The following is a 27,491-nucleotide window of genomic DNA, read 5'->3' as shown; positions in this document are numbered from 1 at the left end:
CGCAAAAGTGGGACGAAAAGTTAGAGCAGAAATAGCGATGCATGCTCTGACATTCCGCAGTACAGTCATGAGCAATATAATGTACCTATATAATGTAATGTATAATGTACATATATAATGTACCCACCTTAGAACTCTGTCGCACTAACATATTTGACATTTAGTGAGACTTACAGTTCAATTTGTCAAAAAAGTTAATACGACATGGTACCAAAGTGTATACATATTAATGCTCGTGACCGTACGCGATTAGACGACGAATTGGCAACATGTGGAATCGTACGATAAGCTGCAAAAGTCCAATCAGTTTCTTGCAAAGTAATAAATTAACTGGTTGCACTTAAGACCTGGTTACATGTCGTTTCTGTAATAGACCAAATACACCTACAAAAATATAAATTTTATAATTATGACAAATAATTGTTCGTAATTTCACCACTGTTTACAAATAATTCGCTGGGCTCAGTGACTTTTGCTCTTTGATTGTATAACCCGACCGCGTTACAAATCACCACGCGCTATAGACGCTAAGACGACCGTACCTACGTAATTTTGACGATTTTATTTAATGTATATACCGCTGCGTATAAATAGCTAAGTTAGTGTCAAGTTTTCGTCGTATTTTTCTTTGAAGCGCTTTGTCTACGGTACTTACATATCGATAGAAACACCTAACTATGGCATTTACTTCTTTCCGCCTAGTGACTCGAAGAAATTAACAAATTTATTGACTCCGATGTTCTTGGGCAAATCGTCTTCTGGAGGGTCGTTGGCTCTGATGACGTCACGAGGGCCTCCGTTGGAATGTTGGACCATTTTGATCTCGTTCGAGGGCCTCGGTTTCCTATCGATGCCGTTACCATTGACGTGCTTAACTTCTTCTGCCGGCTTCTCGGGTTCCGGTTGTTGTACATCTAATACTTTGATTTCTTCAGTGATTTTGATGATTTCCTGCGGTTCCGCGTCGCCATTGTCGACCGTGACGGTTTCTATGGTTGTTTCCTGGACGATTATTGGTTCTTCGTGGGTAATCTGTTCAGACACGACGATAACGGGTTCTTCCTTTATCTCCGGTACTGGTGTCGGTTCTACTATCGGCTCTGGTTTCTGAACCTCGTCGACAATGAGGTCTACGATCCTTTTCGGTGGTTCTTCGTTGTTGATCTTAGGGTGTTCCCAGATTTTGAAGTATTTGCTGTACAAGGAGTCCCAGAAGGCCATCTTTTCCTTATCAGGGTTGGTGCCAAGGGATAACTCATTGCTCAAGTTGAGATAGTAGAGGTTGTCCTTCGTAACTGGCTGCCAAGTGACTGTCAGGTAATGGCTCTCTTCAGGAGTCGGGTTTCTGAAAAAGGTTTCGGTAAATATCAGTTACATATATATATACAGGGTGTTAGTGACATCGTAACGAAACTTTGAGGGGTGGTTCAGGCCATGATTCTGAGTTGATATCAAGTAGAAATTTCCGACGCAAAAGTATGGATTGGAAAATAATTAAAAAGAAAAGAAAAATTTTCATGAATTTTTTGACACGAAATTCCACTTGATATCAACTCAGAATCATGGTCTGAACCATCCCCCTCAGTATTCGTTACGGTGTCACTAACACCCATACCTACTTATATGGCTACCGTATGTACTTGTACGGGGTGTAAGTGTCATCGTAACGAATACTGAGAGGGATGATTCATCTAATTATTCTGAGTTAATATCAAGTGGAATTTTCCATCGCAAAAGTATAGAATTGAAAATAATTTAAAAAAACTAAAAAAAAAACATGAATTTTGCGACGGAAAATTCCACTTGATTTTAACTCAGAATCATGGTCTGAATCAACCCCCTCGGTATACGTTACGATGTCACTAACACCCAGTATACATACAGAAACAACTTATATACGTCCCACTGCTCGGCAAAGGCCTCTCCTCAACCAACAGGAGGGGGTATGCAGCATACTCCACCACGCTGCTCCACTGCGGGTTGGTGGAAGTGTTTTTACGGCTAAAAAGAGTAATATTACGTATAGAACGGGAAGAAAAGAGCTAAGAGAGCTATGTCAGGGGCCTTTTTCGACTCAATAATAGGCCTGACACCCTGAAAGGCTAATGATATCGGTAATCCACCTCACAACCCACACGATAGAAGAGAAGATTGTAACTTTATTTTTACTACATATCTTGAAATTTTAACAAAGACGTGAAATGACCACTACCACAGTGACTCTACCACAGGACCACAGTGACTATTAAAACTTTAAGTGACTTTGTAAAATGTTTGATCATAAAGAACTTACCCGGATTTGGCAAAGTTGGTCCAAAGCCGAAGCATTCTCTCCCGCATCTTGACATCCTGAGGAGTAGGCTCCACATCTTTCAGCAGGTCATTCTTGAATAGATACCCTAGTTCATCCATATGTCCTGCGTGGTTTAAACCTAGAGTCCTGAGCAACTTCTTCGTAAGGTTCAACTCGCCAACGTAATCAAATTTGTAATAGTAAATCGGTTTATTCGACACTTGTATCAGATATTGAACGTATCTATGCGTATTGATGTTAACAAGTTTATCTGAAAGCAGCTCGAAATATTCTGGTAACGTCTCCACGCCAACATGCTTGCCTTTGAAGTATAGCTCTTTGATCTGTTCAGCTATAGCTACAGATTCTTGAGAGTTCTTCTCAATTTTCAAGTCATCAGGGATGAAGGTTTGCAAGTCTTCCTCGGTCTTGTCAAATGTGAACTCGAGGGTTGTCGACCCGATCATAATCGGAATCTCAGCCACGCGCCCTGATGTCAGTAAATCTATGAAGGCCTCGGTCAGAACCCCTTCTACTCCAGGGAATTCTTTCTCGACGACTGCGGCGAAAATGTTCTCGCCTCTAGTGTAAAACAGATCGCTGGGATGCATCTTGTCGTTGGCCTCAACGATTTCTCTAACAGGAGTCGCGGTTAGGAACTCCAGAATATCGTCTACGTCGTCAGATTCGCAGCCAAGATTCTTAGCGAGGCTTCTAGCGTTCTCCAAAGGAGTCTTCTGGAAAGCCCAGCTGTTGAGCCCCGTTCCGGATTGGATAATGCCCTTGTTGATCAAATGCTTTGAAGCAGGACTCGCAGTCAGAATCGAGACGGCAGCACCCCCACAGCTTTCCCCAAAAAGGGTGATATTTCCGGAATTACCACCGAAATTGTGAATGTTATCCTTTATCCATCTAAGAGCTTGAACCATGTCTTTCAGCCCAGCATTCCCGGGGACTTCAGGAGTGTTTAGACTTAGGAAACCTAGGGCACCACAGCGGTAGTTCAATGTCACAACGATAACATCCTTTTCTACTAAGTAATCGCCTCCGTACATCCTGGAATTCCCGGAACCGAACCTGAAACCTCCTCCATGAATGAAAACCATGACTGGTAGGAACTCCCCATCCAAGTTCGGGGTGTAAACATTGAGAAAGAGACAATTCTCGTCGCCAATGTATTGTTTGTGGACTAGAGGGTCGATTTGGGCGCTAACATTGCCCTCTGCGGTCGCCTCTCTGATGCCCTCCCATGGTTCCGGAGGTTGTGGGGCCTGTAAAGAATAGAAGATAAAGGTTGAGTAGACATAATCAGTTTTCTGGAAGATAACAAGAGGTTGCTTTCAGCGATCAAGTTTTAGCCTCGTAAGGCCCGTATTCTTTCATTTTCGGCGGATAAGAAAATTACGGGTATAACTTAAAATAGAAGGTGGAGGTGTCTGCAGGAATCGGGGCCAATAAATAATTTCTTTGTTTCTTTTTCTCATGTTTGCCGCTTCTAATATCTAGCTGACATAGGCCAGGGCACATCCGCTACTGCGAATGGTGCATTTCTCTGCTGCGTAAAAAGTTCCGAATTTGAATACGTTTATCTTCTAAACGTTGAGGATAAAAACTGCCCATTTCCCCATTAGGTGCCGCTACTGTTGAGTGTTCTTAAATTTTGACAGTTCCCATACTACTTACTTGAGTAAACAAACATATTGTTTTGGTTATATTTTGACACTATAACCCTTTGCGCAGCGTTTATAACAGCCTCCGTGGTCTTAACAGCCTCCGTGGTCTAGTGGTTAGAGCGTTAGGCTCACGATCTGGAGGTCCGGGTTCGATTCCCGATGGGGACATTGTCGAAATCACTTTGTGAGACTGTCCTTTGTTTGGTAAGGACTTTTCAGGCTTGAATCACCTGATTGTCCGAAAAAGTAAGATGATTCCGTGCTTCGGAGGGCACGTTAAGCCGTTGGTCCCGGCTATTAGCCGTAAAAACACGTCCACCAACACGCACTGAAGCAGCGTGGTGGAGTATGCTCCATACCCTCTCCGGTTGATTGAGGGGAGGCCTGTGCCCAGCAGTGGGACGTATATAGGCAGTTTATGTAACCCTTTGCGCAGCGTTTTAACTGTAAGATGATGTGTTTATTTATTCCCTAAAGATCGGAAAGAAGGAAACTTAGAGTTTTTTTCAATCAAAACTGCCTTTTTCCAACTGATGACTTTTCTTTTTATCATCACTAAAGAGTAAAGACTTGTAGACAAGTATTATATTTCTTTTGTTTGTAAGTAATTATGTATTTCCCGTGGGTGCAATAAACTTTTTTTATGTAGCTTTAATTGCAGGGAATTACGAACATTAGGCTTATGAAGTGACGTGAATTTTGAGTTATATAAGTACCTGGGAGTCATAAGTCACTGTTGTCCTGAGGTACGGTCACGAGCATTAATATGACACTTTGCTACCATGTCACATTAACTTTTTTGACAAATTGAACTGTAAGTCTCACTAAATGTCAAATATGTTAGTGCGACAGAGTCCTAAAGTGGGTACATTATATTGCTCATGACTTGGCTTGCTTCTCAAACGGGAAGCACCGGTTCGATCCCCGGTACCCGACTTGCACCAATGAGTTACTAATTTATCTTAAGTGCAGTTTTCACTAACACAGTTGACTCGACTATTACAGCGCGCTGTAGCGTCTCCGGTAAATGACCGGATCTACCTATGGGCTGATTGGGCTGCAGCCCAGGGCCCCGGGATTACAAGGGGCCCCCAGATCCCGCTAAAAAGTAGATATTTAGTAGATATTTTGAAAAAAAAATGTCTGTTAAAATATTTTTTGCTATTAGTTGAGTATTAAGATAGGCCCCCAAGTAGTTTCAGCCCAGGGCCCCACAAATTCACGATCCGGCCATGCTCCGGTATGTTCTGCGAGGCGCGTGTAGACGACGTCCACGCGATCATGCGCAAGCGCTGTGCGTTTCTGTTGCGCCGTGCCCCAACACCATTATGAGCGCATTGGTGGACCGGTACGTCTCGATTGCACGCTGTTACATAGCTGCCCGCGGCTTCGGTGATTCGGGCCGGCCTCATGTAGTTTATTTTTATGTTGTCGTCTTTCGAATCTGTTACTAATACTAGGTTAAGTTTTTTGTTACTAACTAAAGAACGTCTAGGGCCCTGTGCCGAGGTTTTTCTTGCAACTTCTTTTCCCCGGCTATACATGTTGTGAGAAGCTGCAGTAGTTTAGGCGGATGAGACGTTCGTTATGTAAAATTTGACGATTCAAAGTGTAACTATGTTACCTATTGAATAAAGATATTTTTGAATTTGGAAAATATAGACTAATAACAGCACGGTCACCACAACACGGTTTAGTGCATACAATTGATGACATTTGCATTTACATTGTGATAGATGTCCAACCTGAAGTGGCAGTGGGCAGGACACATAGCGAGGAGAACCGATGGCCGCTGGGGCGGAAAGGTTCTAGAATGGCGACCACGTGTCGGACGACGCTCAGTGGGTAGGCCCGCTACAAGGTGGACCGACGATCTGGTGAAGGTCGCGGGAAGCCGCTGGATGCGGGCAGCGCAGGACCGATCGTCGTGGAGATCCTTGGGGGAGGCCTATGCCCAGCAGTGAGCGTCGTACGGCTGATGATGATGAGGTGTTCAACCATTTTAAAGAAATCCGAAATTAATATTTTGAATTTGAATTATAGACGGCGATACGGCTCAATCACGTTGGTCGATCAGAAAGGTCGGTGAGACGTGGCTACTTAGTTCATCTTGCGATGGATGTACCTCTGCCTACTCCAGATGGGATATAGTCGCGGGCTTATTAAATACCTGGGAAGGCAAAGATGCAGCCAGTGTACCGTTTCAACTAGTTTATCATGAGTTATCTCTTAAAGTATTTGTTAAGATTACTTGCTATCTTGTTCGCGTCACAGTTGGGTTTTTAGGATTTTTAACTTTATTTATTTTGCCGGAAATAGCATTAAATGAAATATTTTGTGCATTATCTAACTGTTTAAACTCTCAAGGCCGATGGAACGCCAGAGCTTGCGGGACGGTAACCGCGCCCCGCGTTAAATTCGCCTTATATAAGGCAGGCAAAGATCTGAAAACCATACAGCCTCGACTTAAGTAATTTAATATTCGAAAATCACGATCAAAATAGGCCTTGTCTTCAGTTTTCAATATCCAATTTAGGCCAGTGCCTTGTCTTCAGTTTTCAATCTAAACCAGACAGTTTTTGTTTATTTAATGAAATGTGACGTCACATGATGCTCAATCATGGACGCCCGTGTTTCGAGTCTTGTAATACACAGATAAAAATCGTATTCTTATCTTGTAAAAATAAAATATTTAAAAACTTATCTTAATAAAAAAAACTATTGGATACATAACATAAACAGCCTATATGGGCACAGGCCTCCCCTCAATCAACCGGAGGGGGTATGGAGCATACTCCACCACGCTGCTCCAATGCGGATTGGTGGAGGTGTTTTTACGGCTAATAGCCGGGACCAACGGCTTAACGTGCCCTCCGAAGCACGGATTCAACTTACTTTTTCGGACAATCAGGTGATTCAAGCCTGAAAAGTCCTTACCAAACAAAGGACATCACAAAGTGATTTCGACAATGTCCCCATCGGGAATCGAACCCGGACCTCCAGATCGTGAGCCTAACGCTCTAACCACTAGACCACGGAGGCTGTCCAAACTACTATATCCGACATATTTTATTGTTACATCTGTCGAGTAGTCAATTATATCGAGGGCTTCAATTCGCCTTAGAAGTACCCTCCGAAGTACTGCTCATCTAACTTGGACAATTAGGTGATCAGCCTGTAATGACTGATAATGAGAATGAAATAAATAAATAAATAAGACCTCCGTGGTCCAGTGGTTAGACCGTTGGGCTCACGATCCGGAGGTTCCGGGTTCAATTCCCGGCGGGGACAAATCACGAAAATCACTTTGTGATCCCTAGTTTGGTTATAGGACATTACAGGCTGATCATCTGATTATACGAAAGAAAGATGATCCGTGCTTCGCAAGGCACGTTAAGCTGTTGGTCCCGGTTACTACTTACTGATGTAAGTTAGAAGTCGTTACATGAGCCACGGCAGGGGCCTTTGGCGGCTCAATAGTAACCCTGACACCAGGGTTGATGAGGTTGGTATTCCATCCCACAACCCACACGATAAGAAGAGAGAGAAGAATTGGGTGATCAGCGTGAAATGACTGATAATGATCAGTAATGAAGATCTCACCTTAAACCGAAGTGAGCCGAGCGGCGGCTTGGCGTAGGGGATGCCCTGGAAGCTGTAGAAGGCCTTGCCGGCGGGGCTGGTAACCACGCGGCCCTGCAGTTGGCCCTGCTCCACGGATACTACTGGAGCTTCCGTCATTCTTCCACCCCTGCAACGGAGAAAGCGCGAACTTTAATATCATAAGTCAACCAATCAACCGGTAACAACCGGATAAAACAAGCACAGCGGTCTTATTGCCAAACGACAATTTCTGCAAGGCAACCTTAGGATAAAAGAAGTTGTCCGAAAAAGTAAGGTGATTCCGTGCTTCGGAGGGCACGTTAAGACGTTGGTCCCGGCCATTAGCCGTAAAAACACCTCCATCAACCCGCATTAGAGCGTGGTGGAGTATGCTCCATACCCCCTCCGGTAGATTGAGGGGAGGCCTGTGCTGTTTATGTATGTATGTAGAATAACGAATAATACCACGCTCAGGCCCAATAAGATAGAATATTCAATCAATCAATCGTTTTTTTATTTGAAAGAATACAATTTACAAAAGATGGTATAGTATTACAGTATGTCATAGTATTCAACCTTAACTAGGCATGCAAATATTTTCACAATTTGAAAACAAAAACATAACAATTAAAATAACATTTTATTAATTTTTCATTTCTTTAATTAACATCCATCCAGTTCGGACTTTTATTTACAAAAGGAGGCCCATCTCCTCACGGATATAATTAGCACATAGCTACTTACAGCTTAGACAAGAATTTATAACTAATGGATTTGACAGGAATTCTTAGATAATTTTGGCTAAACGGATTATTTACGATAACGATTCGTAGTAAATACATATCGTATACATAATATTATCTAAGCAATAAACAAATACACATTCATACATAATTTCACGCCCACAATCCCCAATGGGCTGGGCAGAGTCACGAGTAATTGAAGGTAACTTGCAGATAAGTAATTTGTAATTACTTTGCAGAAATTACTTTGTTATCCCTAGTTTGGTTAGGACATTACAGGCTGATCACCTGATTGTCTGAAAGTAAGATGATGCGTGCTTCGGAATGCCTTCCGTTAAGCCGTTGGTTCCAGTTAATAATTACCGATGTAAGTAAGTCGTTACATGAGTCATGTCAGGAGCCTTTGGCGGCTCAATAGTAACCCTGACACCAGGGTTGATGAGGTTGGTAATCCACCTCACAACCCACACGAGAGAAGACGAGCAATTTGTAATATACCTAGTTAAGTCTCTTTTGTACATACATATATAAACTCACGCCTATTTCCCACGGGGGTAAGCAGAGACTATAGAAATCCATTTACTTCGATCCTGACACACTCACACTTCTCTTGCTTCCACTGCGAGTGGAAATCACATGTTGAAAATTGAGTCAATGATAATCTTAGTCACAATAGTATCGAAAATTCTTTATAGATAGGTAGATCCTTATCGAATATTTCAATGATAACAACAATCATCGGTACTTCTTCAAGAGTTTGATAATTGCCATTTTAGATTTTAATCCACACACTTTATTTCGATTATCTGTAAGTGGATGAGAACTCGGTGTAATGGTTAACACGCTCGTCCCGGCTTGACAAGTGCTGCGGGTTGAAATCCCGTCCGAGGCAGAAAATTTTCTATACAGGGTGTTAGTGACGTCGTAACGAAAACTTTGAGGGATGATTCAGACCATGATTCCGAGTTGACATCAAGTGGAATTTTTCGCCGCAAAAGCACGAAACTCAAAATAATAAAAAAAAAACACAAACATTTTCATGAATTTTCCGACAGGAAATTCCACTTGATATCAACTCACAATTATGGTCTGAACCATCCCGCTCTGTATTCGGTACGGTGTCACTAACACCCATACCTGCTTGCATGGCTACCTGTATGTACCGGTACGGGGTGTAAGCCGTGTAAGTGACATCGTAACGAATACTGAAGGGGCTGATGTAGCTCTTTATTCTGAGTTAATATCAAGTAAAGTATAGAATTGAAAAGAATTTGAAAAATCTGAAAAAAAAAAAACTTGAATTTTGCGACACAAAATTCCACTTGATATTAACTCAGAATCATGGTCTGAATCATCCTCCTCAGTATTCGTTACGACGTCACTAACACCCTGTATACTTCAGTTATTAATCAATATAAAGTGCATAATACCTCCTCGTGACAATTAAGTATAATAGCGGCGTTGATAAGCGAGTTCTTTGGCCGCTACAGATGATACACTTACTGGCAATAATATGATAAGATTCCTCGAGAATCCTGTGACTTTTATAACGACCACTTTCATTTGACCTGTTTTTTTAGGTTTCGGTCTAAGAGTATTACAATAGGCGGCCATATTGCTAAGCCCCCGCTTATATATGGCCGCCTATTGTAGTCTTTTCTATGTCTCAAAAGTAAAAAAAAAATAAAAAAAAAATTCAATAATAATAATAATATTTCTCTTGATTTGTATTTTTGTGTTATGTTTTGTTTTGCTTTAAAAGAAAAACGGGACCCTATCTGCCTGTCTTTCATCATCTCCCTAGCATTCTCCCGTTTTTCACAGGGTCCGCTTACCTAACCTGAAGTTTTGACAGGTCCGGTTATTTACAGAAGCGACTGCCTGTCTGAACTTCCAACGCGCGAAGAGAAAACCAGCCCAATACAGATTAGGTCCCATGAATTTCTCGGAAATGTGGGTTTCCTCACGATGTATTCCTCTGTTGAGCACATGATAATCATTTATGATCCAATCATGACTGACAATGATGATCCGATGATGAGAAGATGGAGGTCGTGTCGTATCAGGAGGTGAAGGATTTGGCGGAGAGAAGAGAGGAATGGGGATTACTTCACCGGTAAGAGTGCTGCTCTTAAATAAAGAGAGGCTATTAGTAGAAGAGAACAGGAAGAGATGTTGAGAAGTGCGTCAGGATCGAATCAAAAGGAATTCCATAGTTTCTGCTTACCCCGGTGGGAAATAGGCGTGAGTTTATGTATGTAAGTGCTATATCAACACATCCGGGTATTAATCCTGTCCGTGTGAAGTTTTCAATCAACGTCATTTTATTATACAGAGGTTGACGATTACATACACATTAAAAAAAGGGAAAACTGACTACCCATTAAAATCCATGCAAAAAAAACTTACCTTTAGATAAAAAAAAAATCCAAAAAATAAGAGGAAAGCACACGAACAGTCACTTCTGTTGAACAACTAGATTGACTGATATATCACGACGTTATCACTAGATAGTAAACTACACACAGTACTAATATAAACGGGAAGTATATAACAGGTGACGTAGCTACGAAGAATTCAATTCAATAAGCTACTTGACAACCCAGTCAAATGAGATACTTTTTAAGAAACGTCGAATTTGTATGGAATAGGCTAGTTTCCAACTAGTTAAATCAGTTACTTTTTACTAAACATTAATACGAAATTACTGTGGTACCTATTTGTATGAAAAAGGACACTGTGACTTCACAGAAAAATGTGATAAAATGTCGGAATTATTATTACGTTTTTCTTCATTAAAAATAATTAATAAGTTTAATATACAAAAAAAAACCAAAATGTTTTTCGTTAGTTTTAGATCTGTATTTGATTCAGTATTCGGGAGGAGCTCGGTGGCGCAGCGGTTAACGCGCTTGGTCTGCGATTGTTGAAGTTAAGCAACTTTCGCAAAGGCCGGTCATAGGATGGGTGACCACAAAAAAAAGTTTTTATCTCGAGCTCCTCCGTGCTTCGGAAGGCACGTTAAGCCTTTGGTCCCGGCTGCATTAGCAGTTGTTAATAACCATCAATCCGCACTGGGCCCGCGTGATGGTCTAAGGCCCGATCTCCCTATCCATCCATAGGGAAGGCACGTGCCCCAGCAGTGGGGACGTTAATGGGCTAATGATGATGATAATGATGATTTGATTCAGTAATCAGAATTTTATAATTTATCTTGAACCTAGTACACGACCCAATTACTGTTCTGTGACGTCATCAATAAAAGCGGTCAAACGTCGCGGTCGTACTCATTATAATTTAATTCATAAATAAAATTCGAAAATAAGTCGCAACGTAAAATGATATAGATTTTTAGTCATTTTTGACTGGCTTCTATTTCTAGATTAGTTTTTGTAATTTATCTTTGAAGCAGTCACATAACCTATCCTTGATTAATAGCTACTGAATTAGTAATTTTCTACTATTCGTCAGTCACGGACTTGCACCTAACCTAACCTCTAAACACCTTATGGTAGATTTTCGGACTCCGGTTGTTAACGACAGCCTCCTTGGTTTTTATTAAGTTTTTTATTTATAATGTCATTTTTATTAAGTTCCATTGTTTTTATCTGTGTCCTTCAAAGTTATAGAAAAATATGTTTATTCTCACATCGACACGATAATTGGTAATTAACAATAAAACAAGATTAAGATACAGTTGTTGGTGAGAGAGACTGGGGTCTGTGAGAAGCGTTAGCTTGTAGTACAGAACCCCAGGCTCCCCCCTCGGATGATTAGTGTCTATAGATACTTATTTTATGTTTATTGTATAAGTTTTCGTTACGATGTCACTAACACCCTGTAATTTATCTTAGTTTACTGCTTCTATATTTCTGTACATAGTTGCGATACGATATCTCTCCTCACAGGCACCGTGATAGGATGGTAATTCATTTCGTAATATGATGAATTAGAGGCTTAGTACATCCTCATTGATACTGCTTATGACAAATTGAAATATTTCGCCTGCCTATCCACCTATATCTGATTTGATTATACTTAATGTTTAGCTGTTGCAGAGGGGAAGATGGGAGCCATCGGTACGGCAATGCAGGACGGAAGAGGCAAGTCACAGGGACTGTAACCTGGAACCTGACAGAGGGCAGCAGTAACTGTCAGTACTATTTAGAGGCGGAGGACAGGAGTCCTAGTATGGTTTTGTAATAGACTACTCTGGGCGCCATCCCACTTGCGTCAGACAGAGTACTGCGGGGCGGAAGGCAAGAGGGAAACCACTGCCCTATTTTTCCCTAAAAAAGTAGCAATCATGCTACACCGACAAGAGCGTGGCTCTTAAATTGATGATGAATGTTTAACTATGCTCGTCAGGGACGAGAAACCATTATGACAATCGACAATACATATTTTTTGGCGTGACTTAAAGGCTCAAATTCCTGTAGATACCTTATTTTAATTTAAATTATACTCGTCATTTTCTTATCCGCCGAAAAGGAAAGGGACGGATGATTGACAACTATAAATAATAATAATAATAAAAGATCTTTTTATTTGTTCTCCACAATGTACATAGATGGGTTTCACAAAATAATGCACAATTGAAGGGTATGTACGAGTTAGTTAAAACTATCTACTATCTACTCCGCCTGTATCCACCCACTGCTGGGTATACGCCTCCTCTCTTTCACGCCATCCTTTCCGGTCCTGTGCAAATCTCATCCATCCTTTTCCAGCATACCTCACAACTAACAATTGCTAAACAACAATACAACTGACAACTGTTCACTTTAAAATAAATTAATAACCCGGGCGAATAAAATAGGTATCTCGCTAATATGCAACCCTCAGCCGATTGTCCGCAAGCAACATGATCTGTGTTTCGGAAGGCACTACTTACTGATGTAAGTATGTAGTAGCTACATGAGCTGTGTCTGGGGTCTTTGGCGGCGGAATTTGCCTTTCAACTGTTTTAAGACAGTAGTTAAACAAAAACTTTACAAAAAAGGTTATTATAAAGTTAGTGATTATTTAGAAGATATGAATGCATAGGATTAACTGTCTGAGAACTGATATTAGGCAGCTAAATTACTCGATTGTATAAAAATATTTTGGTTTTTTTTTTAAATCGTCTAGGGCCCTGTGCCGAGGTTTTTCTTGCAGCTTCTTTTCCCCGGCTATACAGGTTGTGAGAAGCTGCAGTTGTTTTAGGCGGATGAGACGTTCGTTGTGTAAAAATTGACGATTCAAAGTGTAACTATGTTACCTACTGAATAAAGATATTTTTGAATTTGAATTAAATAACCCTGACACTAGGGTTGTGAGGTGGGTTACCAACCTCATCACGCGATAGAAGAAAGAACTGTCCCTGTCGATTGTCATAACCGTTTGCAACTAGTCTAAGATCCTGGGATCTGCCATATACGACAGCATATCACACACTCACTGCTGGGCACAGGCCTCCCCTCAATCGACCGGAGGAGGTATGGAGCATACCCCACCACGCTGCTCCAATGCGGGTTGGTGGTGTTTTTACGGCTAATAGCCGGGACCAACGGCTTAACGTGCCCTCCGAAGCACGGAATCATCTTACTTTTTCGGACAATCAGGTGATTCAAGCCTGAAAAGTCCTTACCAAACAAAAGTGATTTCGACAATGTCCCCATCGGGAATCGAACCCGGATCTCCAGATCGTGAGCCAGAGAGTAACCACTAGACCACGGAGGCCTGGGACCTTGTTAACTTGAAAAGAAATCTCACCAATGAGGCATTTTGTAGTTCATCAAATAATCCCGCGACTCGGAATTCAATCGAAACACCCTTCTCTCCACCGGTGTGCTGTTATCCTCTCCTATTCTCCACTCAAACACGTTGATATTCCTCGACAAATCCTCATTCAAAGAATCCAAACATCCAGACAATACGTTATTATTTTCTTGATGATTTCTAACAAACTTAGCAATTTTTTTATTCACCGGTCTTTTGCCTAAAGCCAGAAGTCTCGATTCTCTTATCAAAAGATATTTTAAAGCAGTCCTTTTCAATATAATAAGTTCTTCTAGGGTTTTTGCCATACAAATATTAAAACTACTAAATTGTGAAATGTTTTAGTAATGGTAACACTGATAAGTATTTTTTTAATTCACTTTAATTCCTTCTTTAAATGGAGCGAAACGTACTGGCAGGCATTAGTCACACTTGATTTCCGAATTTCGAACACTTTTTTGTTTTAAAAAAGAACACTATTGTTTTAGAATTTTCTTTTTAATTTTAAAAGTAAAAAGCAACTATATCGAACACAATTGAAATTATCTTAATCAATATCTTCCCGCGCTAATTTATTTTTTATTCCGCACCGTACAAGACAATGGCTTTGCGGTAAACAGCCAGCCAAGTACTAGTTTATCGTTCGTATGGAAATTTCAAGACTAATTAGCGTTGAAACGACAATATTATTATGATAGATGGTGTAAATTGTGTCAAAAATAGAATATACGGTTTGACAAACTTTATTTTGCTGTTACATCCAATATTTCAGGTCGTATTTCTTTGACATAAGCAGATTTTGAAGTCACTATGGTGAAGGTTAATTCGTGATTCGCCAATTGATGTATGTTACAACATGAATTGTAATAGTTACGTTTTGCTACGGTTAAGTTTAGTGATGTACAATATTCTGTTGCTTTGTTCTAGTTAAGTGAACCTCGCAAGATTGTGGTTTGTATGTATTTATAATGTTTTATGCACGCGTTCTACTTCTATCGTGTGGGTTGTGAGGTGGATGACTAAGGTCATCAACCCTGGTGTCAGGGTTACTGAGCCGCCGAAGGCCCCTGACGTGACTCAAGTAACGACTACGTAGTTACATCAGTAAGTAGTAACCGGGACCAATGGCTCAACGTCCCTTTCCGAAGCACGGATCATCTCACTTCTGGACAATCAGGTGATCAGCCTGCAATATCCTAACCAATCTAAGGGATCACAACGTGATTTTTGTCATTTGTCCCCACCGGGATTCGAACCCGGGACTTCCGGATCGTTAGCACAACGCTCAACCACTTGACCACGGAGGCCGTTAAGGTTGAGCGTAGCGCTCGTCATCAAAATAAAGAGAAGCTATATATACGTATGTTGCTTCTCTTTATTTTGATCAGAATAATAATGTGTGGCATTGTCCTTGGGTGTAAGTAATAACAAGGGTCATTATTTATACCCAAAAACAAAGACAAAAGATGCATAAGTCTGTTATCCATGAAATTAGAGGGTTAAACGAAGGCAACTCTGTACTGCGCCATCTATATGTTTTTTTTTTTTGGGAACTTAGCCTGGAAAGTCTCTCATTCCCAAAATACTAACTTTAATAACTGTTTTATAAACAATAATTTGTTCTGCTTGACGAGTTAGAGATACGTTTGCCTTGGCCGAGTGACGGCCATAATGCAATTATGTAATGCTTATAGCTTCATCGTGATAATGTAAACAGCAAACATCTCTTTATCAGGGAGGTGCTTTGCTAGGAAAGGTAAATTAAGATGCTGCTTCTTCTATCGTGTGGATTGTGAGGTGAACCAACCTCATCAACCCTGGTGTCAGGGGTATTATTGAGCCGGCAAAGGCCCCTGACGTGGCTCATGTAACGACTACTTACTTACATCAGTAAGTAGTAACCGAGACCAACGGCTTAACGTGCCTTCCGAAGCATAGATCAACTTCTGGATGTCCTAACCAAACTAGGGATGACGAGTGTTTTTCGTGATGTGTTCGGTCGGATTAGAAGCCGAGACCTCTGGATCGTGAGTCTAACGCTCACCCCGTCAAGAACACAGTACTGAGTCACTCAATTCTTCACTCTAGACTTTTCCTCGATTAAGTCAATTCACGCGTTGCCAAGGTCATTGCGACATAATACTTAGCGCCACTACGTGATATGGGTCCTACAGAGCTCCTATTCATGGTATAAGAAAACCAGGTATGCTCAAAAGTGACAGCTAACATTTCAAGGTTAGCCCAGCTGACATCATCCCACACTGGGTTGCCATTTCGTAAAAAATAAATTACCCACGACCAATGTTTTTATATTTACATAATACTTAGCGCCACTACGTGATATGGGTCCTACAGAGCTCCTATTATACATGGTATAAGAAAACCAGGTATGCTCAAAAGTGACAGCTAACATTTCAAGGTTAGCCCAGCTGACATCATCCCACACTGGGTTGCCATTTCGTAAAAAATAAGTTACCGACGACCAATGCTTTTATATTTACTTTGCAAGGAAATTTTGAACTTGATATTTTTAATGAATGATGACTTCTTTTAGATTTTCCTCAAATGACATTAACTACTTAGCCGGACAAATGGGGAGCGCTCTCCCCCGGAACGAACCTGTGACACTACATGTAAGTCAGACGTCTGCCGAATAGGGCTCATCGTCATCTCCCCAGCATTATTCTATTTTTCACAGGGTCCACTCAACTAACCTGAAGATTTGACAGGTCCGGTTTTTTACAGAAACGACTGCCTGTCTGGCCTTCCATTACGCATTTCTCGGGAATGTGGGTTTCTTCACGATGGTTTCCTTCACCGGTGAGCACGTTATAATCATTTATGACCAAACATGAATTTGAAAACAAATCCGACAATCATTAGTTAAGGAGTGGGCTGGATTCGAACCTGCGACCTCAAAGTGAGAGGCAAGCGTTCTACCAAAACTGGGTTCCTCTGAACAGGGCTATCACCTGAGAATTCACCAGTTGGAAATGTTACAGTAGTATGTTAGATTATGTTTCAACCAGAAAACGCCTGATCATTCTGGCCTTGAGGAGTCCCATTTTCCGTAAATATTAACAATACATTGCCATACAATGGGCAACAGGCTATGAATGATCGATTAGGTTCGATTGTCTGACTGTTGTAAAAAAAATGGGTTTGAATCACGAATCCAAGAGCAGTAATGTTGTTTATCCCAATCATAGAACAAGGAATAATACTACGTATAGGACGACAACTCTCCGCTCCCCACCAGCGGCTGAGCTAGGTTTACCTCACCCCTCTCGGTCTTTAGTCTTCAATCGTATGGCGTCAGACGTCACACAAACAGATGCGCGTGTACGATAACGTCAATGTGTAGTGTCTGCGTAAAATGAGGAGTTTTGTATGAAGTTTTCAGGATGTGCTGTTGTTAAAATAAATGGTTTTGAATCACGAATCCAACAACACCAATGATGTTTATACCAAGTATTATAAAAAAAATATGTTATGTTAGTTATGTGTCCTAGAAGGAAGTACATTGACCAAATTGGAGATGTCCTTAGAAAAGGTTCAGTACGATCTACTCTGAACCGGCGTGCGTGTATGAAGCGATTGATGAATGTGGAGGAGGCAAGAGAAGTGTGTCAGGATCGAAGCAAAAGGAATTCCATAGTCTCTGCTTACCCCGGTGGGAAATAGGCGTGAGTTTATGTATGTATGTATAGGTATGTGTCCCTACCTCCAATATCTAACCAGGTCTTCCACCCTAAGGTCGCCTGGATGAAATTGCTATTCAGAAATAGGGCCGCTGATTGTACTTCACCAGACAGTTTTGTGATTGTTTTTACGGTGGTGTTAATAAAGTAATTTCAGCTTCGAGACTGCCCTCAAGATCATATCAATCTGACAGTTCTTATAAGGACAGGGTCTTGAGCAAGAACTTGTGGGCAGTCTCAGCTGAGGTTAGCATTAATACCACCCTAAATGTTGTGTTTATATATGCAGTAAAGCTTTTTGTATTGTATTGTTTTAAACGTTATTTAAACTGCATACGACCAGAGACAGAAAGGGACGAAAAATCAGAGGAATATAAGAGACGAAACATTAAAAACAACAATGCATCACGCCTGTATAGCGGAAGAGTATCGAAGAGTTACTAATTTATCTTAAGTGCAGTTTCCACTAACACACTTGGCTCGACCATTATGAAGTGTCGGTACATAGTTCACCTTAATGCACTCCTTGCATCAGCACCAGAGTGTGATCTGTTTGCGAGTGAGTGGACGTATGTGTGTCGCGAGTGTCTTGAGGTTCTGCGAGATGATGAATGATGTGTGAAAATTAAATATGTTTTTATATTGTTTACACTTAAGTTTCATATGTCTAATTATATTATTGTTTATATTAAAAGTTTCACGCCACATTGGCGCTTCTGCACTGTAAAGTCGTGAAATGTAAATGATAAATAAATAAATACCTCTGACTGATTACCCCATTTGGGATATACTTATGAGTATGAAACTAGAGTTTAAGTTGTGCATTTTTGGCGCAGTTTCAATGTTGTGATATCGATTGCATAAGAACTGAGTCTAAATTGTGTGGGATGTAGGACACGACATTGTGAACTTACGAGCAGTCTCCAATGTTCCAATCCGGAATCCACTAAAACCTAACCTTGCTCCAATTTTCACAGCTATTTCCATTTTTAACATAACAATTGGGGTAGCCAGAGGTACATCCATCGCTAGAAGGACTTACATTGACCAAATTGATGTCCTTTGAAAAGGTTTAGTACGATCTACTCTGAACCGGCGTGCCTGTATGAAGCGATTAATGAACGTGGAGGAAGCAAGTGAAGTGTGTCAGGATCGAAGCAAATGGAATTCCCTCAGTCTCTGCTTACAAAGGTGGAAAATGGGCGTTGTTTTATGTATGTGTATGGTCAGAAACCAGTAGGTCGCCTGTGGTTTGCGGGTGTACTCTGCGGTTGTGTTCCGAATAGAATCTTTATATTATTATACCATTAATAACAACCTTTAAGGTCCAGTGGTTGGGCGTTGGGCTCACTATCCGGAGCTCCCGGGTTCGAATCCCGATACGAAAATATCACAAAAATAATTAAAGGCTGATCACCAGAAGCTGTCCGAAGGTAAGATGATTTGTGCTCAGAAAGACATGTCAAACCGTCGGTCCCGGTTATTACTTACTGGTGTAAGTAAGTAGTCGTTACATGAGCCACGTCAGGGGCCTTTGGCGGCTCAACAAATAACCCTGACACCAGGGTTGATGAGGTCATCCACCGCACAACCCACACCAGAGAAGATTAAAAGCATGATTTTCAAGGTGTTTCCAAGCAATTGTTTAAATGGAGATTATGTTTTTATGGATGATTTAGTGTGCGTATGGCCCTAATTCCTGCAGACACCTCTTAATTTTATTTTAAGTTATACCCGTCAATTTTTTATCCGCCGAAAAGGAAATGTCGGATGATAGCTGTTAATTTTAAAATGAATGAATAAACCAGGCGAACCAAAAAGGCATTTCGGTGATATGCAACACGTTTGACGTGTGCTGTCAACTTAATTCCGTCCATGTAAAATTTATTTTCGGCGGATAAGAAAATGACTGATATAACTTAAAATTAAATGGTTTGTTCTGGAATCAGCACCTATTGATGTGTATTTTAGTAGCGTCTCAAGTTTAGTCGATGATTTAGAACTAAATTAGTCTTTTAGTTTAGTTAGTTCAGATTAGTTTTAATTCGTCAATTGGAGCTCACCGTAGGTCGTCGAGAAACTCATTCACGGCTGATATCATGGTTATCAATTGCTGGAAGAGAAAATGAGAACAATGTAGTATAATGTTATTGTTTATTTAATACGTTTTCTTTACAATAGATGTATCATAATATTTATAGTGTATCTTTTAGAATGCACAGCATTAGATAGTTATAAACAGGGCGTTATGACATCGTAACGAATACTGAGGGGGATGATTCAGACCATGATTCTGAGTTATAACAATTCTTGTGTTTTTTTAAATTATTTTCAAGTCTATACTTTTGTGATGGAATATTTCAATAATGAGCTGAATCATCCCTCTCAATATTCGTTACGATGTCACTTAAACCACGTACAAATACGTACAGGTTATACAAGTACATATGGGTGTCAGTGACACCGTAACGAATACTGAGGGGGATGATTCCGACTATGTTCTTTTATTATCATTTTCGACGATCATATTTATGTTGTTACCGTTTTATATTGTGTCTAAAATGTGTTGTATAACTAAATGTGAAATAAATGAATCTAATCTATGATTCTGAGTTGATATAAAGTTGAATTTCACGTCGCAAAATTCTTGTTTTTTTAAATTATGTATTTTCAATTCTATCCTTTTGCGGTGGAAAATTTCACTTGATATTACACAGAATAATGACCTGAATCATCTCTCTCAGTATACCAGTATGTACTTGTACGTGGTGTAAGTGACACCGTAACGAATACTGAGAGGGACGATTCAGACCATGATTCTGAGTTGATATCAAGTGGAATTTTCTGTCGGAAAATTCATGAAAATTTTAATTATTTTCGGTTCTACATTATTGCGACGGAAAATTCCACTTGGTATCATGGACTGAATCACCTCTCAAAATTTTCGTTACGATGTCACACCGTGTATAAATAAAAACGATAAAGAATTTATTTAATATTATTGCAACTAAGTTAACCTTGACTGAAGCCTTATAGGCGGACATACGGCTCAATAACTCTATACTGACTTACAGTTACACATACTAATCTATTTACCGAGTTAGACAACTTTAAATGCAAAAACAAACATAAAACGCACGCCTATAATCCATTACAGGGTGGATACAACTAATATACAACTAATCAGGAAACAAACCACAAATTTAATATTCTTTATTGCACAGAGGAGCAAAAAGTACAAAAGTAAAAAGGGGTTTCATCGATTCCATCCTTCTTCGATTCCAGCTAAGCAAAAAAGGTTAAGGTTATGTGTTTGACCGCTATGTATGTATGTATACATGTGACACGTCTGTTCCAACCTAACTTCTAAACTACCAGTCCGATTTTAACAAATGAGGAAATGCAATGTGGCACTCTCTAGAGGACATAAAAGAACGGACGTGTGTACCATAAACTTTATGCCTGTGGATTGCTCGTCCCTTTCCTTTTCGGCGGATAAGCAACTGACAGGTATAACTTGAAATAAACTCAGATGGTGTCTACAGGAAGCGGGTCCAATATAATTTGGCCAATGTAAGTTTACGCGGTTATTATCATAATCAAAACACATAATAACAGGTTCTTACCGCGATTAAATCAGGGATATGAGACTCCCGATATTTCGACATTGTTGCAAGTGCCATGATCACGGGATGACTGATGAGATTGGAGTGGAGTCCACTCCTGATTTAAACGCGGTAAGAACCCGTTACTCAGGGATATGAGACTCCCGATATTTCGACATTGTTGCAAGTGCCATGATCACGGGATGACTGATGAGATTGGAGTGGAGTCCACTCCTGATTTAAACGCGGTAAGAACCCGTTACTCAGGGATATGAGACTCCCGATATTTCGACATTGTTGCAAGTGCCATGATCACGGGATGACTGATGAGATTGGAGTGGAGTCCACTCCTGATTTAAACGCGGTAAGAACCCGTTACTCAGGGATATGAGACTCCCGATATTTCGACATTGTTGCAAGTGCCATGATCACGGGATGACTGATGAGATTGGAGTGGAGTCCACTCGTGATTTCCTGGTAAGAACCCGTTATTATGTGTTTTAATCAATGTACGTTGTTCAAGGTTTAAATAAATGCCTAGGAAAAAATTCATGTGATCCACTCGTACAAGATGTATACTCAAACACGTCTCAAGAGATATCGTGAAAGATAAATAACTTCTCGAGATAATGGCTGATAGATAACACTTTCGTGAGAAAATATTCTCAAAATAATACATTGAAATGATGTAACGAAGACTGAGAATGGGATAATTTATAACATAACATAATACACACGACTATATCCCAATTGAGGTAGGCAGAGGTACAGCCATGGCAAGGTGAACTAAGTAGTAAGTACCCACGCCTCACCGAGCTTTCTGTTAGACCAACGTGATAGGTGAGCCGTATCGCCGTCTATAATGGTCGAGCCAACTGTTGCAAAAATTACACTTAAGATAAATTAATAACTCATTAGTGCTAATTCCTGCAAACGCCGTCAGATTTTATTTTAAGTTTTATCTGTCATTTCCTTATCCGCTGAAAAAGAAAGGGACGGGTAATCGACAGGCATAAAATTTATGGAATACACGTCACTTTTAAGCAGAAATCTAAAACAACAGTCTAAAAATTTTACATCGGCCAATAACCCGACGGGGTTAAGTAGACAGCACGTCAAACGGATTGCAAACCAGCGAGATGCCTATTTTATTCGTCCGGGTTATTCTTTTTTTTAATTAACTTGTTGACAATCATCCGTCCCTTTCCTTTTCGGCGGATAAGAAAATGACAGGTATGACTTAAAATAAAAATAGCCGGCGTCTGCAGGAATCGGGGTCATTGGTGCCCGTCCGGTACCGGCGACAAACACTTCATCATCATCAATTTAAGAGCCACGTTCTTGTCGGTGCAGCATTTCCATGCTACTTTTTTAGGGATAAATAGGGCAGTGGTTTCCCTCTTGCCTTCCGCCCCGCAGTACTCTGTCAGGCGCAAGTGGGATGGCGCCCAGAGTAGTCTATTACAAAGCCATACTAGGACTCCTGTCCTCCGCCTCTGAACAGTACTGACAGTTACTGCTGCCCTCTGTCAGGTTCCAGGTTACAGTCCCTGTGACTTGCCCCTTCCGTCCTGCATTGCCGTACCGATGGCTCCCATCAACACAAACACTTACCATCTTACAAAAAAAAAGTCCAGGTATGAACGTGGGTTTTTGGTATTTGACAGCCAAGCACAGTTCAGTCGGATTGTATGATGATTGGATTCAATTCCTCTTGGCTGTCAAATACTTAAACCCACGTTCGTCCCTGGTTTATTTTTTATTTGTAAGGTGGTTAAGGACCCCGATACCGACCACGCCGGCGTGGTCGACGTTTTCCCTCGTTCAGCGCTTATCGATATCGACCCGAGCAGTATTCTGCGTAGCGTTTCTTTCTTTTTTAGCTGTATCCGTGGTCTATTAAGTCTAACTAATGAATTTTGCATACAAATGCACATTATTTACATATACAGTTAATTTTGTTAGTCACGATTCAGATATGTTTAGGAATGTGTCTTCAATGTACTAGTGATTCTTCTAATAGCTCTATTAGAATCTAGCAGTTACCCGCGACTTTGTTCGCGTGAAAACCGTATTAAAACTATAGCAGTTTCATACAAACTTTCTTCTATCGTGTGGGTTGTGTGAAATGGATTACCAACCTCATCAACCCTGGTGTTAGGGTTACTATTGAGCCGCCAAAGGCCCCTGACATGACTCATGTAACGACTACTTACTTACATCAGTAAGTAGTAACCGAGACCAATGGCTTAACGTGCCTTCCGAAGCACGAATCGTCTTACTTTCGGACAATCAGATGATCTACATGTAATGTCCTAACCAAACTAGGGATCACGAAGTAATTTTTGTGATATGTCTCTACTGGGAATCGAACCCAGGACCACGGAGGTCGCTATAATAAGTAATAAAGTATTTGTTATGTCATGTTGTCTTTGATTACTTATGGCGCTGCCCACCCCATTAAGGATTACGGGCGTGGCCTTATGTATGTATTTATGTATATCAGTCAAATAAATCGACTCACAAAAACTCGATAACATCTGAATATTACTTAACAAAAGTGAAAGTTCAAGAAGGGTGTATTATGGACTTGTTCGAAATTGTCTTCGAACTTTTTTTATAATCGATACGAACTTGTAACGAACGCTCTAAAGCAAAATTCGGTTTTTTTCTGGTAGCTAAGGTTGATTTCTCAATAAACAGAAAAAAATTTTTTTAAGCATTTAATACATAGTTTGTTGAAATGAAATGAAAATTTATTGTCATAAATGTGGTAAGTATATCGATGGAAGTGAAGCTTATAGCGCTCAGCACATTTAGTCATGTTGTGACATACAATAATAACTGCTTACATTAGGTACTGAAAAATATTTCAGAAATACTTATCTGTATAAAAAAAAGAAAGAAAAGAAAAAAAACTTATTTATAAACTAAAAACTCACTGTTATGTTTATCTTTGTACAAAATACTGTCTATTGTATTGTATTTTAGTAATGCCATGCATAAGCTGACGGTTATGTCCCAATTGGGGTAGTCAGAAGTACATCCAGCGCAAGATGAACTAAATACCCACACCTCACCGAGCTCTCTGTTAGACCAACGTGATAGGTGAGCCGTATCGCCGTCTATAATGGTCGAGGCAACTGTGTTAGTGAAAACTGCACTTAAGATAAATTAATAAACTCATTGGTGCAAGTCTGGTACCGGGATTCGAACCGACCGCGACGCTACCCGATTGTGAAGCAAGCCGATAAACCACAGGACCATAGCGATATTTATGATATGTCCCCACCGGGATTTGTACCCGGGACCACCGGATCATGAGCCCAACACTCAAACCACTGAACCACAGTAATAGTGGATGAGCGTTGGGCTCACGATCCGGAGGTCCCGGGTTCGAATCCCGGTTGGAACATATAACAAAAATCACTTTCGTTACTTTAGTCATGTCAGGGGCCTTTGGCGGCTCGATAACAACCCAGACACCAGGGTTGATGAGGTCGGTCATCCGCCTCACAACCCAGACGAGTGAAGACAGTAATAGTACCCCAGACAACCTTGCAAAGAACGTAAAAGTAAGTCATATAACCAATTATATCAACCCGAGAGTAGTTAAACAACATTTCACATCTTTGACAACCATAACGTGGGTTTTTGCGACTTTTCGTTTCGATATTTTTGAAAATAGTTTCTTAAAACATAAAATAAAAAATAAAAAACGCTTGTATTCCAGAGATGTATTAGTGACATCGTAACAAATACTCAGGAGGATGATTCAGACCATGATTCTGTGTTGATATCAAGTGGAATTTTCCGTCGCAAAAGTATGGAACGGGAAATAATTTTAAAAAAATAAAATCTTCATGAATTTTCCGACAGGACCTATCTACTTGTATGTACTTGTACAGGGTGTTAGTGACATCGTAACAAATACTGAGGGGGATGATTCAAGTGGATTTTCTTGACGGAAAAATCAGGAAAATTTTAGTACTTTTTAAATTATTTTCCGTCCCATACTTTTGCGACGGAAAATTCCACTTGATATCAACTCGGAATCATAGCCTGAATCATCCCTCAAAGTTTTCGTTACGATATCACTAACACCCTGTATACACACAAAATAAAATACACATATGCAAACTTCCGGTATGGCTGCCAATTATAGACATTTCACATAGAATGAAATAATTAAATTAAGTATAGATAATTCGCATTTCTCGGGAATCTGAGTTTCCTCACAAAGATTCCTTCATCGCTAATTTTTTTTTTTGACGTGACTTATTGTAGATTTGCCGCAGATGGCATTAACTACTTGGCCGGACAAATGGGGAGCGCTGAAGGCTCTCACCCGGTACAACGTTTAAGACAACAGGCCTGAGGGTGCCCAGTTGGGCGCGAACCTCGATTCAGGGCGTCGTCTGAGAGGAAAAATATTTGAAAGAATTTAATCGACCCTAGTGGGTCGATAGCGATAAGCGCTGAATGAGGGAAATCGTCGACCACGCCGGCGGGGTCGGTATCGGGTTCCTGAAGTGTTTGGTGTCGCGAGCTGATTGGCTGCCTCTATGGCTAGAGTAATCAGGTCGTCGGGATCGTATATTACGTCTTTCGGACGCCGATACTTTTCAGTACCTTCATCGCTGAGCACGTGTAAATATTTTATTATCCAAAGATGAATTCGAGATGAAACATCCGTCTTGCTTTTTTGTAATTGTTTAGTGGAAATTTGATATGATGTTATTGTCTTTTTTTGTGTGTGGCGCCCTTTTATAATAAACTATTTCTATTCTTTTTTTCTATTCTAATTTTCGAAAATCATTAGTTAAGTCCCGCGCTGGATTTGAACCTACAAACTCAGTGAGAGTCGAACGTTTTCCCAACTGGATTACCACGGCTCTGCAAAGATATTAAATATGTATCGCACTTTGAAAACTCAAAGCCTAGTATAGATTATCATAATCGATAATCGGGAATGCCGTTCGCGGGGATATTCGAAAAGTGGGAATTTTCCTGTTGTAAAAACTCTTTAATAGTAATGACACTGGCTGCTTCTTTATTCAAATTGTTCTTTCTTGTACCTATTCTGCATGGTATAAGAAAACCTGGGGTCTGTTTAATAAAACTTACAATTGTAAATTACAATGACAATTTGATGTACATTGCGGAGTATGTGATCACGAATATTTTGCAGTTTCATATTAGCTACGTAATGAACATCAAATTGTCGTTGTAATTTACAATTATACACAGGCCCCTGGTATGCTCAATCCTATGACAAGCCGCCATTGCTAACCCTTTGATGACATAAGTGTTACCATTCAATTGGTATATCTCCAAAATTATACGGACGCGAATTTTATTATTGAAAATTAAATTGAATTACTGACTAATGTATTTAATTCCTATTACTTGTCACATACATAAAAATCATTAAAACTGTAACTTTTTTACTAAAAGTTCCAATTTTCCTTGCAAAGTAAACATAAAAACATTGGTCGTAGGTAATTTATTTTTTACGAAATGGCAACCCAGTGTGGGATGACGTCAGCTGGGTTAACCTTGAAATGTTACCTGTCACTTTGGAGCATACCTGGTTTTCTTATACCATGTGTACAGTCATGAGCAATATAATTTACCCACTTTAGTTACTAACATATTTGACATTCTTCTTCTATCGTGTGGATTGTGAGGTGAATTACCAACCCCATCAACCCTGGTGTCAGGGTTATTACTGAGCCGCCATAGGCCCCTGACATGACTCAAGTAACGACTACGTACTTACATCAGTAAGTAATAACCGGGACCAACGGCTTTTTGACATTTAGTGAGACTTACAGTTCAATTTGTCAAAAAAGTTAATGTGACATGGTACCAAAGTGTATACATATTAATGCTCGTGACCGTACTCTGAACCTACCTGCCTAAAGGCTAGGTAATAAAGCTCTTTTTATATAACTTGCGCCTTTTTACTGCCGGGAATGATTCCAAAGTGGGAATATTCCCGAGAACGTCACATCCCTGAACGTAACCCTCTCGCCTGAAGAGGCTTCAGGCTATTAATAGCACGACACGAAGTAAACATAGACTCTAATGTTACGAGGGGATGACTACAT

The 27,491-nt window shown here is 40.3% G+C and overlaps 1 protein-coding gene across 3 annotated transcripts in view; it reads right to left on the bottom strand.

Annotated features, from left to right (window-relative positions):
• Positions 1-84: 84 nt before the first annotated feature.
• The window catches only part of LOC126379140 (juvenile hormone esterase-like), a 40,778-nt gene continuing 13,371 nt past the window's right edge, over positions 85-27,491 (bottom strand). Inside the window, exons 2-5 of one of the 3 annotated variants that reach the window (XM_050027781.1) lie at positions 19,837-19,886; positions 7,570-7,717; positions 2,294-3,564; positions 85-1,345 (exon numbers count right to left, since the gene is read on the bottom strand). In XM_050027781.1, the coding sequence (XP_049883738.1) occupies positions 685-1,345; positions 2,294-3,564; positions 7,570-7,717; positions 19,837-19,874 (2,118 nt within the window). In that variant the 5' untranslated portion in view covers positions 19,875-19,886 and the 3' untranslated portion in view covers positions 85-684. Of the gene's footprint in view, positions 1,346-2,293; positions 3,565-7,569; positions 7,718-14,066; positions 14,396-19,836; positions 19,887-27,491 lie in introns of those variants that run through there. The other 2 variants (XM_050027780.1, XM_050027782.1) reach the window with 2 other exon arrangements.

The sequence above is a fragment of the Pectinophora gossypiella genome, chromosome 28, assembly GCF_024362695.1.
Source record: "Pectinophora gossypiella chromosome 28, ilPecGoss1.1, whole genome shotgun sequence".
NCBI classification, from domain to species: domain Eukaryota; kingdom Metazoa; phylum Arthropoda; class Insecta; order Lepidoptera; family Gelechiidae; genus Pectinophora; species Pectinophora gossypiella.
Note: the sequence above shows the minus strand (reverse complement) of the source record. Positions and strands in the feature narration are given on the sequence as shown.